Raw genomic sequence first — 14610 nt, 5'->3', positions numbered from 1 at the left:
GGAGTGCACTGGCACGATCTCGGCTCACTGCAACCTCTGCCTCCTGGGTTCAAGCAGTTCTCCTGACTCAGTCTCCTGAGTAGCTGGGATTACAGGCATGTGCCACCATGCCTGGCTAATTTTTGTATTTTTAGTAGAGACGGGGTTTCACCATGTTGACCAGGCTGGTCTTGAACTCTTGACCTCAAGTGATCTGCCCACCTCAGCCTCCCAAAGTGCTGGGATTACAGGTATTTTATTAATTTTTTCAAAAAACCAGTGCCTGTATTTGTTTATTTTTTTGAAGGGTTTTTCGTGTCTCTATCTCCTTCAGTTCCATTCTGATCTTGGTTATTTCTGGTCTCCTGCTAGCTTTGGGGTTTGTTTGCTCTTGGTTCTCTAGTTGATTTAGTTGTGACGTTAGGAGATCTTTCTAGCTTTTGGATATATTTTGAAGATAGTACCTACGGAATTCTTCTATGGATTGGATATAAGGTATGGAGAAAAAGGGAGGGAGGCAAGGATAATGACACTTTTTTTTTTATTAAGGTAAAATATTTACTAGGAGTATCTTTCACTCAGAGAGTACTAAGAAAGGATCAAGTTGAAAATTTAAGTTTGAAATGCTTATTAAGTATCTTCAATGTTTGACATTAGAATACTAAATTTCAGTCCAAAGTGATAGTAATGGTTTATACTCCTACCAGTTTTATGTGATCCATTTGGGTGAACTCTAGATTTGGGTGCCTCTTCAGCAAGAGATAGCATGTCAAACTGCTGTTCTGTGAAGATTCGTTGACAATCAGTGCACTAAGGGCACCTATCATTTAAAAAACAAAAACAAAACAAAACAAAACCCCACTTAATTCTTTTGTGCAAAATCAGTTGTGAAGTAAATTCTGTAAAGTTAGGTTTATTAGGTTTATGTTTTTATACCTTGAGTTTTCTTTAATTGGGATTCACCTGTTTTTGTTTTATTTTTAATTCTAGATGCCGGCTCTGGTATGGAAGAGGTAGAATTAAGCTGGGAAGATTATCTAGAAGAAACAGGGTCCACAGCAGTTCCCTATGGGTCTTTTAAACATGTAAGCAATAACTATATTTGCCTTACTGGTGTTATATCCCTTTATTTTGAATCTCTGTATTATCATTAGAGAATTTAAAGTTATTTTAATTTGTGGTACTTGAAGTAATTTAAGAGCTTTTTCTTTCCTCCTGCCACCCTTAGTAAGAACACTTGCCATATTCTTTATTTTTTTTATTTTTATTTTTTTTTGAGACGGAGTCTCGCTTTGTCGCCCAGGCTGGAGTGCAGTGGCACGATCTTGGCTCACTGCAAGCTCCGCCTCCCGGGTTCACGCCATTCTCCTGCCTCAGCCTCCCGAGTAGCTGGGACTACAGGCGCCCGCCACCACGCCCGGCTAATTTTTTGTATTTTTAGTAGAGATGGGGTTTCACCATTGCCAGGATGGTCTCGATCTCCTGACCGCGTGATCCTCCCACCTCAGCCTCCCAAAGTGCTGGGATTACAGGCATGAGCCACTGTGCCTGGTCACACTTGCCATATTCTAAAATCCTTTTTGGTTTTGTGTATTTTCTGCCACTCAATGCGTGACTTATCTTTTTGACCATTTATGAATATTCCTTTACTTTTGTCAAAAAACCTTGTCATAAATTGAAAAAAATTATTGTACTTTGTTGCATTTACTTTGTTGCATTCACTGAAAGTAATTTCAATAGCATTATTTGCTGTCACTCTTACTGAGCAGAACATAAGTATGACATGCATATTTACATGTCATATTAGTGGCCTGTGCAGCCTGGTTTTATGCCCTAACAACCCAGTTTAATGCCTTGTCAATGACAACATATTTGCCCTGTGTAATGACTTTAGAATGTAAGAAAGTACCCCAAATTTTGTTTATAATTTATATCTAGACCTAGGTTTTTTTTTGGTGAGGGGGGTAGGGGGTCAGTGTCTCACTCCATCGCCCATCATAGCTCACTGCAGCCTCAACCCCCTGGGCTCAGGTGACCCTCCCACCTCAGCCTCTTAAGTAACTGGGACTACAGGTGTACACCACCACACCCAGCTAATTTTTAGTAGAGATGGTGTTTCACCATGTCGGCCAGTCTTAAACTCCTGGGCTTAAACAATCTTCCTGCCTTGGCCTCCCAGAGTGCTGGGATTACAGGCGTGAGCTACTGTGCCCATCCTAGACCTAGTTTTTAACCTGTTTACTCAAACTCCCTCTTAAAACACACAGAATAATTAATTCTAAAACTACTTATTTCATATTTGTCATAGTCTGCTTGGGCTGCCATAACAAAATATCATAGACTAGGTGGCTTAAACAACTGACATTTATCTTCTCACAGTTATGGAGACTGAAAGCCTAGATGTGTAGCTGCTTTCTGGTGAGGGCCCTCTTTCTGGCTTGCAGATAGTTGCCACCTTGCTGTGTCTTCACATGGTAGAAACAGTAAGAGCTCTGTGGTGTCTCTTCTTAAAGGAAGAAGAACCAATTCTGTTAGATCAGGGCTCCATCCTTATGACCTCTAAATGTTTGTGCCCTCCCAAAATTTATATGTTGAAACCTAATCCCCATTGCGTTGGTATGAAGAGGTGGGGCCTTGGGGAGGTGATTTGGCCATAAAGGTTTTTTCTCATGAATGGGATTAGCACCATTATAAAGGAGGCTTGAGAGAGCTTGTTTGCTCAACTTCCACCATGTGAAGACAGCAAGAAGGCACCATCTTTGAAGCAGAAAGTGAACCCTCACCAGATTCTGAATCCCCTGGGGCCTTCATCTTGGACTTTCCAGCCTCCAGGATTGTGAGCAGTAAATTTCTGTTGTTTATACATTTTCCAGCCTAAGATATTTTGGTGTAGCACCCCAGATGGACTAAGACAACCTTCATAAAGGGCCTATATCCAAACAGTCATACTGGAGCTTAGGGTTTGAACATACAAATTTTGGGGTGAACAGTTTAGCCCATAGCAATGTTCAATAGGGCATACTTCTTTTGTTCTAGGATTTGTGAAGACACTGATGCACAGTCAGTGTTGTCTGTGAATATAAACCATATTCTTTTAGCTGTTGTCTTTATATGCTAAAGAGTCCTGCCATTCTCCTGCCTCAGCCTCCCGAGTAGCTGGGACTGCAGGCGCCCGCCATCACACCCGGCCAATTTTTTGTATTTTTAGTAGAGATGGGGTTTCACCGTGTTAGCCAGGATGGTCTCGATCTCCTGACCTCATGATCCACCCGCCTCAGCCTCCCAAAGTGCTGGGATTACAGGTGTGAGCCACCATGCACAGCGAGTCCCACTATTTTTAGTTTTCCGTGTGTAAAAACTCAGTCATGTTAGCTGCCCTTTTTGGTTATTCTTTGTTCATTTATATCTCTCTTAAAGTGGTGAGAATTACATATTTCAGATAAGGATTTTATTTCATATTGCATTGTTGGGAGCAAGCCCCCCAAAGTCTGGCCATAAACTGGCCCCAAAACTGGCCATAAATAAAATCTCTGCAGCACTGTAACATGTCTATAATGGCCCTAACGCCCAAGCTGGAAGGTTGTGGGTTTATGGGAATGAGGGCAAGGAACACCTGGCCCGCCCAGGGCAGAAAACCGCTTAAAGGCATTCTTTAGACACAAACTAAAGCATGAGCAATCTGTGTCTTTAAGGGCATGTTCCTGCTGCAGTTAAATAGCCCAACCTATTCATTTAATTCGGCCCATCCCTTCGTTTCCCTTAAGGGATACTTTTAGTTAATTTAATATCTGTAGAAACAATGCTAATGATTGGTTTGCTGTTAATAAATAAGTGGGTAAATCTCTGTTCAGGACTCTCAGCTCTGAAGGCTGTGAGACCGCTGATTTCCCACTTCACACCTCTATATTTCTGTGTGTGTGTCTTTAATTCCTCTAGCGCCGCTGGGTTAGGTTCTCCCCAACCGAGCTGGTCTCGGCAGCATTGGTTAATCTTTTCTAATTGTTTTCAATATTCTTTTTTAACAGGGAAAGCCTATTTAGTGGTTATGTAATACCTTCAAATTCTTGTTTTTGGTGTTATTCTTATTCTGATATATATTTACCCAAGCTTATTTATTTGTACTAATATTCAAATGGAGAACAAATTTTCTTACAAAGATTCTGGTTCTAAAAATGTCACGTTAAAGAAACAGATTTCACCTCTTCCTCTTTGAATGACAAAGCAACCAGGAGAGTGGAAAACAAATGCAAAACTTCTTTATTGTCAAATGTAGGAAATCTGAATCATAATGTATGGTGAAGGGCTGCCAAATACAGTGAAAATCAAGCATGGGTGTGGGAAGATTCTGAGATGGGATGCTTGTGGCTAGCAGATCATAGGCAAAGCTGGTAGAACTCAGATCTCCAAATCAAAGGAGATGGATGTGCAGGCCTATGGCAAGAGTTTTACAGGATCCAATTTGGAGCACAGGAAGGAGGAATTAGAGGTCAATCAGATTTGCAGGGAGAAAGGGTCTCAAAGAGTGAAAAAGCCTTGCTCGTGTGCATTCTGGTGGAAGGAAAGGCACGCACTGTGGGAAAGACACTAAGTGTTACCTACATGCTCTAGGACAAAAGCTTTAAACTGTTAGGGAAGGATTACAAACTCTTATTAATCCTGCGACAAAGGTACAGACCCATTATACCCTGGGAAGTAGAATAGAAGGGAAAATAAGCCCTCTGTACCTTGGGAGAGGGATAGGAATACATACTGGAGCATTATGGATTCCCTACAGTTGAGGGACAGGTAGGATCACTGAGAAGTTCCCACTCCCTAGACGCAGGGACACAGAGCCTCTGAGACTGTAGCTGAGTCTCACAGAGTACTCTCTCATACCTGTCCCCCACCACCAAGTGAGAGTGTTGAAAAATGGCGGTCTGTTGTATGGGAGAGGCAAGAGCATGGAGAGAGATGGTCTCTGAGGTGCAGTCACCGACAAAAGACCTAAATCTGAGGGTGGAACAGCAGACATTGAGATAAAAAGAAAAACCCTCTGGCAAATGAGCCTATACCCTAAATCCTAGATAATACTAGAGGAATTTGAAGCCTGTGGTGTGCTTGTGAATGCACCATAGCAACAATAAAACACAAATCCAGCTTCACTTCTGACTAGATTGACTTCACTTTCTCTCTCAAACTAAAGTCCTAAGAAAAGAAGAAACGTGCCTATTTCCAGGCATAAATACTATTTGCCTCAGTCTTGACTGTTCTATACATAATGTCTGGCTTCCAACCAAATATTATGGGGCACATAAAGAAGCAAGACACAAACAGCAAACTGTCAAAAGACAAAGCAATCAACAGAACCAGACTCATATGACCCAGATGTTGGAATTTTAAATAACTGTGATTAATATGTTAAAAGCTCTAACAGAATAGGTGGAGGACATGCATGAACAGAAAAGGAATTGCAGCAGAGATGGAAACTATTAGAAAAAATGAAATAGAAATAATAGAAATGAGAAATGTGATAACAAAGTTGAATACCTTTGGCGGGCTCACCAGTAGATTTGACACAGCTGAGGAAAGGATCCATGAACTTGAAGACAGATCAATAGAAATAGCCCAGATTGAAATACAAAGAGAAAAAAGAGTGGGAATTTAAAAGAGGCCAGAGCAACCAACAGTGTGAGATAATATCAAAAAGTGTAATATATTTATAATTGGAATCTCAGAAGGAAAAAGAAGAGCGAGGAAAAGATATTTGATGAGATGGACAATTTTCCAAAGAAAAGAAAGATACTATACCACAGATTCAAGAAACTCAGATAATGCATACAGAATAATTACTAAACAAATAAAACCCACCCAGACACATCATATTCAGACTACTGAGAACCAAGGAGAAAGAGGAAAATTCTTTTCAGACACTGTGCAACCAAGATAGTTGGGTAAGATTTTTAAGATGTTGAAAGAAAAAAACTTAACCCAGAATTCTATATCTGGCAAAAATTTCATCCAAAAGTGAAGGAGAAATAAAGACTTTTTAAAGGAAAACAAAGTAAGGGAATTCATCACCAGGAGACCTGCACTACAAAAACAGTAAGGAAACTTCGTAAGACAGAAGGAATTTGCTATAAGACAGAAACCTGAATCTACACAAATAATTATGGGAGTGGTATAAATGTAGATTGATAAAAAGTTTATTTTTTCTTAATTTCAATATCTCTGAAAGATAACTTTGAAGCAAAATTAGTAGAAATTTACTGTGTGTTTATAGCATATGTAACTATAATAACACAAATGATGGGACAGAAGACTAGGAGTAGTATACCATTCTAAGATCTTTACATAACATGTGAAGTGGTAAAATGTCATTTGTAAGTAGACTGCAATTAAAGATGCATATTGAAAACCTTTCGGCAACGACTAAATTAAAAAAATTATTGTGGTAAAATATACATAAAATTTGCCATTTTAATAATTTTTAAAAATTATTTATTTATTTTCATAGACAGGGTCTGATAAAAGTAAGACCCTGCCCAGGCTGGAAGGTAGTGGTGCAATCATATCATAGCCTACTGTAACCTTGAACTCCTAGGCTCAAGCAATCCTCCCACCCCAGCATCCTGAGCAGATAGGACTACAGGCATGCACCACCATGCCTGGCTAATTTTTGTATTTTTTATAGAGACAGGGTCTCACTGTGCTGCCCAGGCTGGTCTCGAACCCTTGGGGCTCAAGCAGTCCTCCTGCATTGACCTCCCAAAGTGCTGAGATTACAAGTGTGAGCCACCATACATGGCCTCATTTTAATAATTTTTAAGTGCATAGTTCAGTGGCATTAAGTACATTTACAATGTTGTACATCCATCAGCAGAACTTCTTTTTTATCATCTCAAATAGAAACTGTGTACACTAAATACTGACTTTCTATTCTGTCCTTCCCTGACATCCCGGTAACCTCTATTCTTCTTTCTGTGTACCTCACATAAGAATTGTGTAATATTTGTCCTTTTTTGTCTGTCTTGTTTAACTTAACACAGTGCTCTTAACATGTTTTCAATTTTCTTTTTAGTGGTTGCCCTTGAGTTTGCAGTATACATTTACAACTAATCCAAGTCGTCTTTCAAGTAACACTATACGACTTCACAGGTAGTGCAAGTAGCTTATACCAAAGTATTACCAATTCCTCCCTCATGTCTCTTATAACATTGCTGTCATTCATTAATTTATAAGCTGTAATATTCATAAGCTATGATCACCAAATACTTTGTCGCTATTATTATTTTGAAAAAGCCGTTATCTGATAGTTCAATTCAGAATAAGAAAAATTAGACTAGGCACAGTGGCTCATGCCTATAATCCCAGCACTTTGGGAGGCCACGGTGGGAAGATTGCTTGAGCCCAGGAGTTTGAGACCAGGCTGATCAACATAGTGAGACCCTGTCTCTACAAAAAATTTAAAAATTAGCTGGGCATGGTGGCATGTACTTGTAGTCACAGCTACTAGAGAGGCTGAAGTGGGAGGATCGCTTGATTCCTGGAGGCTGAGGTTGCAGTGAGCTATGACTGTGCCACTGCACTCCATCCTGGGTGACAGTAGATTCTGTCTCAAAAAAACAAAAGAAAAATTAAAGATTCTATTTTACCTTCTTTTATTTCTTTTCTAATGTGCTTCCTTTCTTTATGTAGATCTGAGTTTCTGACTGATATAATTTTCCTTCTTTGTAAAGAATTGGGCCAGGCACGGTGGCTCACACCTGTAATCCCAACACTTTGGGAAGCTACGGTGGGTAGATCACCTGAGGTCAGAAGTTCGAGACCAGCCTGGCCAACAGGATGAAACCCCTTCTCTACTAAAAATACAAAAATTAGCCAGTCGTGGTGGCAAGCGCCTGTAATCCCAGCTACTCGGGAGGCTGAGGCAGGAGAATCACTTGAACCCAAGAGGCGGAGGTTGCAGTGAGCCAAGATCATGCCACTGCACTCCAGCCTGGGCAACAAGAGCAAAATGCCGTCTCAAAAAAAAAAAAAAAGAATTTCTTTTAATATTTCTTGCAAGGCAGGTCTACTGGTGACAGAATCCCTTAATTTTTGTTTGCCTGAGAAAATCTTTAGTACTTTTTAAGGATAATTTTGCTTGATACACAGCTGTAAATTAGTGGCTTTTTGCTTTAAATGCCTTAACTATTTCAGTCCTCTCTATCCTTGCTTGCATGGTTTCTGAGGAAGGAAAAAAAAAAAGAGTGTTAGAGAAGGAATGTGTGTTTTTTTTTTTTTTGGAGAAGGAATTTTAAAATGTAAAAGAAAACCTTGGATTTTTCTTTTTTTTTTTTTTTAAGATAGGAGTCTTGCTCCGTTGCCCAGACTGGAGTGCAGTGGTGTGATCCTAGCTCACTGCAGCTTCAGGCTCAAGCAGTCCTCCTGCCTCAGCCTCCAGAGTAGCTGAGACTACAGACACCCACCACCATGCTTGACTAACTTAAAAATATATATATATATTTTGGTAGAGATGGGTCTTGCTATGTTGCCCAGGCTGGTTTTGAACTCCTTGCCTCAAGGGAACCTCCTGCCTTGGCCTCCCAAAATGCTGGGATTATGCCATGAGCCACCATGCCTGGCCTAATATTTCTTATTCTTTATTGAGGGAACATATAACAGTTTATTCAAAATAATGACAGCAGCCGGGCGCGGTGGCTCACGCCTGTAATCCCAGCACTTTGGGAGGCCATGGCGGGTGGATCACCTGAGGTCAGGAGTTCAAGACCAGCCTGGCCAACATGGTGAAACCTTGTCTCTACAAAAATACAAAAATTAGACAGGCATGATGGTGGGTGCCTGTAATTCCAGCTGCTTGGGAGGCTGAGACGGGAGAATTGCTTGAATCTGGGAGGCGGAGGTTGCAGTGAGCTGAGATTGCGCCATTGCACTCCAGCCTGGGCAACAGAGCGAGACTCCATCTCAAAACACAAACAAAAAAAGTAATGACAGCAACAATTTATTTGATTATGTATGCTTATGTATAAATATATGCTAAGGCATGCTTACGTATATAAATGGTAGCAATGATACAGGGGAAGAAATGGCAGAATTAGAATTGTTATTATAAGGGTTTTTTTAAATCACAAATTGGATTTGGATTAGTTTAAATGTATATTGTAAACTCTAGGGCAACTACTAAAAACAGTTAAGAGAAATATAATATGCTAAGAAGGCAAAGTGGAATAATATAAAATGCCTGTTTAAAACCACAGAAGGCAGATAAAGAGTGGAAGACAAAATGGAAACAAAGAAGAAGGCAACAAATAGAAAACACTAACATATATGATAGATATTAATCCAACTATATCAGTAATCACTTTGAATGTCAGTGGTCTAAATGCACTGTTAAAAAGATGGAGATTATCAGAGTGGATCAAAAAATATGACCCAACTATATGTTGTCTATAATAAAAGCACTTTAAATATAAAGAGACATATAGGTTAAAAGTAAATGGATGGAGAAAGATATACCATGCTAACACTAACAAAAAAAAGAGCTAGCTGTATTAATGTCAGACAGAGCTGACTTCAAAGCAAGGAATGTTAGGACATTACGCCTGTAATCCCAGCACTTTGGGAGGCCGAGATGAGTGCATCATTTGAGGTCGGGAGTTTAAGACCAGCCTGACCAACATGGAGAAACCCTGTTTCTACTAAAAATACAAAATTAGCCAGGCATGGTGGTGCATGCCTGTAATCCCAGCTACTCAGGAAGGCTCAGGCAGGAGAATCGCTTGAATCTAGGAGGCGGAGGTTGCGGTGAGCCGAGATCACGCCACTGCACTCCAGCTTGGGCAACAAGAGTGAAACTCGGTCTCAAAAAAAAAAAAAAAAAAAAGAAGGACATTACATAATAATAAAGGGGTCAGTTCTTCAAGAAGACGTAACAGTCCTTAAAATGTATGCATCTAACAACAGAATGTAAAAATACGCAAGTCAAAACCTGGTAGAACTGCATGGAGAAACAAATGGATTCAATATTATTAGTCGGGAAATTCAACGCCCTCCTATTGAAAATGGACAGATCCAGCAGGCAGAAAATTAGTAAGGACATTGTTGAGCTCTGCAATACCATCAATCAACTGGATATAATGGACATCTGTAGACTACTTCAACAACAGCAGAAGACACATTCTTCTCAAGCTCACATGGAACATTCACAAAGATAGACCACACACAGGCCCATAAAGCACACCTTAACAAATTTAAAATAATATAAATCATACAGTGTGCTCTCAAACCACAGTGAAATTAAACTAGAAATCAATAACAGAAAGATAGCTGGAAAGTCCCTAGTTACTTAGAGATTAAACAACACACTTGTGAATAACACATGGATAAAAGAAGCAGTCTCGGGAAACTTTGAAATATTTGGAACTAAATGAAAATGCAGTAACATCAGAAACATAAAACGTCTAGGATTAAATGTAAAAAAAATTGCAAGGATGCTGGGTGCAGTGGCTCACACCTGTAATCCCAGCACTTTGGGAGGCCAAGGTGAGAGAATTGCTTGAGCCCAGGAATGCGAGACCAGCCTGGGCAATATAGTGAGACCTTTTCTACAAAAAAAAAAAAATTAAAAATTAGCCAGGCATGGTGGAGCACACCTGTAATCCTAGCTACATCAGAGGCTGGGGTGGGGGGATCCTTTGAGCCCAGGAGACAGAGGTTGCAGTGACCCGAGATTGTGCCGCTGTACTTCAGCCTGGGCGGCAGAATGAGAGACTCGGTCTCCAAAAGTAATAATAATAATAATAATAATAATAATAATAATTGTAAGGCAACTCCAATTCATTATTGATGTAAAATAAAGACCTTTATACATGAAGGGATACACCTTGTTCATGTAATGAGAGAGTCACTATTGTAAAGATACCAGTTTTCCCTAACTAGGTCTGTAGATTTACTGCAAACAAATTAAATTTCAAAAAGTACATATATATAAAATTTTAGGTAGAAATTGACAAGCTGATTCTGATTTTTATATGGATATATCGTGGATCAAGGATAGCCAGACACACCTAAAGAATAAGACAAAATGAGAAGACTTGCTGTACTAGATATCAAGTTTAATTAAGATAGTATAGTGCTACTTTAAGGAAAAGTAAATCAGAAACAGATCCACTTTTGTAGGGACACTTGATTTATTACAAAGGTGATGACTTATAGTGGTCGGGAAAAGTGCTGGTTTAATTGTGTACACATGTTGAAACAAATAAACCCTTACCCATATTTAACTTCATATTAACTTCATTAATTCCAGGTGTATGTTAGTTCTAAATATGATAGCTCCTAGATAATAATATAGTTTATGATCCTTATGACCTTTAAAGATAGGAAAAGATTTGTTTAAAAATAGAGAAAAAGCAGCTGGGTGCGGTGTCTCACGCCTATAATCCCAGCACTTTGGGAGGCCGAGGCAGGCGGATTGCTTGAGGTCAGGAGTTCGAGAGCAGCCTAGACAACATGGTGAAACCCCATCTCTACTAAAAATACAAAACTTAGCCAGGCATGGTGGTGCATGCCTGTAGTCCCAGCTGCTTGGGAGACTGAGGCAGGAGAATCACTTGAGCCCGGGAGGCAGAGGTTGCAGTGAGCTGAGATCGCGCCACTGCACTCCAGCCTGGGCGACAGAAGGAGACGCTGTCTCGAGGAAAAAAAAAAAAAAAAAACATATGGGTAAGGAACTTAAGCATTTCCCAAAAGAAATCTAAATGACTAATAAATATAAAGGTTGTCAACTTGATTAATAATCAGATCATACAAATTAAAATTACAATAAGATACATGACACACCTTCCAAAATGGTTAAAAGTGAAAAAAGGGGCTGGGCGCGGTGGCTCACGCCTGTAATCCCAGCACTTTGGGAGGCCGAGGCGGGCGGATCACGAGGTCAGGAGATCGAGACCATCCTGGCCAACACGGTGAAACCCGGTCTCTACTAAAAATACAGAAAATTAGCTGGGCTTGGTGGCAGGTACCTGTAGTCCCAGCTACTTGGGAGGCTGAGGCAGGAGAATGGCGTGAACCTGGGAGGCAGAGCTTGCAGTGAGCAGAGATGATGCCACTGCACTCCAGCCTGTGCGACAGAGTGAGACTTTGTCTCAAAAAAAAAAAAAAGTGAAAAAGACTGAAAACAGAAAAATGTTGGTTAGAATGGAGCAAAAGGAGCCAGGCGTGGTGACTCACGCCTGTAATCCCAGCACTTTAGGAGGCTGAGGCAGGTGGATCGCTTGAGGCCCAGAGTTTGAGACCAGCCTGGCCAATATGGTGAAACCTTGTTGCTACAAAAAATACAAAAATCAACCAGGTGTGGTGGCACGTGCCTGTGGTCCCAGCTACATGGGAGGCTGAGGCATGAGAATCACTTGAACCTGAAAGGTGGAGTTTGCAGTGAGCCGAGATCACTCCACTGCAGTCCAGCCTGGGTGACAGAGTAAGACTCTGTCTCAAAAAAAAAAAAAAGGAATGGAGCAAAAGGATTTCTCATATGCTATTGGGAAACTAAATTGGTACAACTTCTTTGGAAAACAGTTTGGTTGTTATGTATTTTAGAAATTCGTGTATGTATGTACCAAGGGACAAGCAAAAATGTTTATGGCATCATTATTTGTAGCTTCCCAAAACTGTGAACTGCCCAAATAGCTAGTAACTAGTAGAAGTGGAATGAATAAATTGTGACATATTCATATAGTGGAATACTACACAGTAGTGAAAAGAAGTAAGCTACTGTTACATGCAACAGCATGAATAAATCTCATAAGTAATGTTCGACAAGAGAAGCTCCACTCAAAAAATATTCATACCGCATAATTTCATTTAACATAGTGTGGAAACATAGTCAATATAACCATAGTGTTTAGGATAGTGATAGAACAGGTAGTGACTAGCGGGGGAGGACTTTTTACACAGAATGTGGGACTTTCCCTCTCTGGCTGTCTCCAGGATTCCACTTGCATTTTCCAGTGGCTGTGGTTGCCATATTGCATTTATTTGTCATGTCTTCATAGTCTTCTCTGGTATATGACAGTTCCTCGTTCTTTCTTTGTCTTTTATGGACTTGACACTTTTGATGAGCCTATATTGCATGTCAACTATTTGTGGAATATTCCTCAATTTGGATTTGTTTTTTTCTCATGATTGGATTGAATTTGTGCAGATTTGGTAATAATGTTGTAGGAATGATATTGCAGTTATCTTGTATGAAATCAAGGCTGCATGATACTGATGCAAACTTTGATTGGTTAGTTACGTGGCATCTGCCAGATTTTTTCACTGTAATGTTGCTGTTTTCCCCTTTGAAGTTAATAAGAATCTTACTGGGAGAACCTTTGAGATTTTGCAGATATCCTGTTTCTCATCATAGTATTTTAGAGTCCATCAATAATTCTTGCCTGCAATGTTTATCTCTTTTTTTCTTTCTTTTTTTTTTTGAGATGGAGTCTCGCTCTGTTGCCCAGGCTGGATTGCCTGCCGTGGTGCGATCTCGGCTCACTGCAAGCTCCGCCTCCCGGGTTCATGCCATTCTCCTGCCTCTGTCTCCTGAGTAGCTGGGACTACAGGCGCCCGCCACCACGCTTGGCTAATTTTTTTTTGTATTTTTAGTAGAGACGGTTTCACTGTGTTAGCCAGGATGGTCTCGATCTCCTGACCTCGTGATCCACCTGCCTCGGCCTCCCGAAGTACTGGGATTACAGATGTGAGCCACCGCGCCTGGCTCTTGCAATGTTTATTTCTGTGGTGTTTGTCTACTAGTGATTTTCTATTTCCATCTTTTTTTTTTCAATATTTATTAACTGGTTTTCTACTCTAAGGAAGATCTGTCCCCTCTCCCCTAATTTATATCAGTGTGGACTCATGGATACTTATTTAAATCTATTAGTTATAATGCATTACTCTCACTATTTATTTTATTGCTCAAATTGTCCCAGATGTAGCCAGTGAGATCCTTCTAGTTGTCTTGTATGTTCCTTCAACATACTCCCATAATTTTTTGATCATTTCCTTACTTTCTGGCATCACAAGATATTCCAGGCTCTAATTGTATTTTTCCTATCCCAGAATCGGAATAAGCTTTTTTCCCCGAAGTCCTTGTTTTTTTTTTTTTTTTTTTTTTAATTGGAAGGTGGTATTTGGAAATCAAAATTTGGGCCAGGCACAGTGGTTCATGACTGTAATCTCAGCACTTTGGGAGGCCAAGATGGGCAGATTGCTTGAGGTCGGCAGTTTGAGACCAGCCTGGGCAACATGGCAAAACCCCGTCTCTACAGAAAATACAAAAATTAACAAGGCATGGTGGCGCACATCTGGGGTCTCAGCTACTCAGGAGGCTGATGTGGGAGGATGACTTGAGGTTGCAGTGAGCCGAGATTGCACCACTGCACTTTAGTGTGGGTTGCAGAGCCAGTCCCTGTCTAAAAAAATAAAAAAGAGGCCGGGCCTGGTGGCTCACGCCTGTAATCCCAACACTTTGGGAGGCTGAGGTGGGTGGATCACCTGAGGTCAGTAGTTCAAGACCAGCCTGGCCAACATGGTGAAACCCCATCTCTACTAAAAATACAAAAAATTAGCTGGATGTGGTGGCGGGCGCCTGTAACCCCAGCTACT

General features: G+C 40.5%; 1 protein-coding gene across 6 annotated transcripts in view; it reads left to right on the top strand.

Moving 5' to 3' along the window:
* Positions 1 to 14610, top strand: part of SFMBT1 (Scm like with four mbt domains 1) — a 145705-nt gene that overhangs the window by 91152 nt on the left and 39943 nt on the right. For all 6 annotated transcript variants that reach the window (XM_008972093.5, XM_063602449.1, XM_008972094.4 and 3 more), the window contains one exon: positions 970 to 1064. In XM_008972093.5, the coding sequence (XP_008970341.1) occupies positions 970 to 1064 (95 nt within the window). The remainder of the gene's footprint in view (positions 1 to 969; positions 1065 to 14610) is intronic.

Source organism: Pan paniscus, chromosome 2 (genome assembly GCF_029289425.2).
Source record: "Pan paniscus chromosome 2, NHGRI_mPanPan1-v2.0_pri, whole genome shotgun sequence".
Taxonomy (NCBI): Eukaryota; Metazoa; Chordata; class Mammalia; order Primates; family Hominidae; genus Pan; species Pan paniscus.
This window is presented reverse-complemented; position numbering and strand designations above follow the sequence as displayed.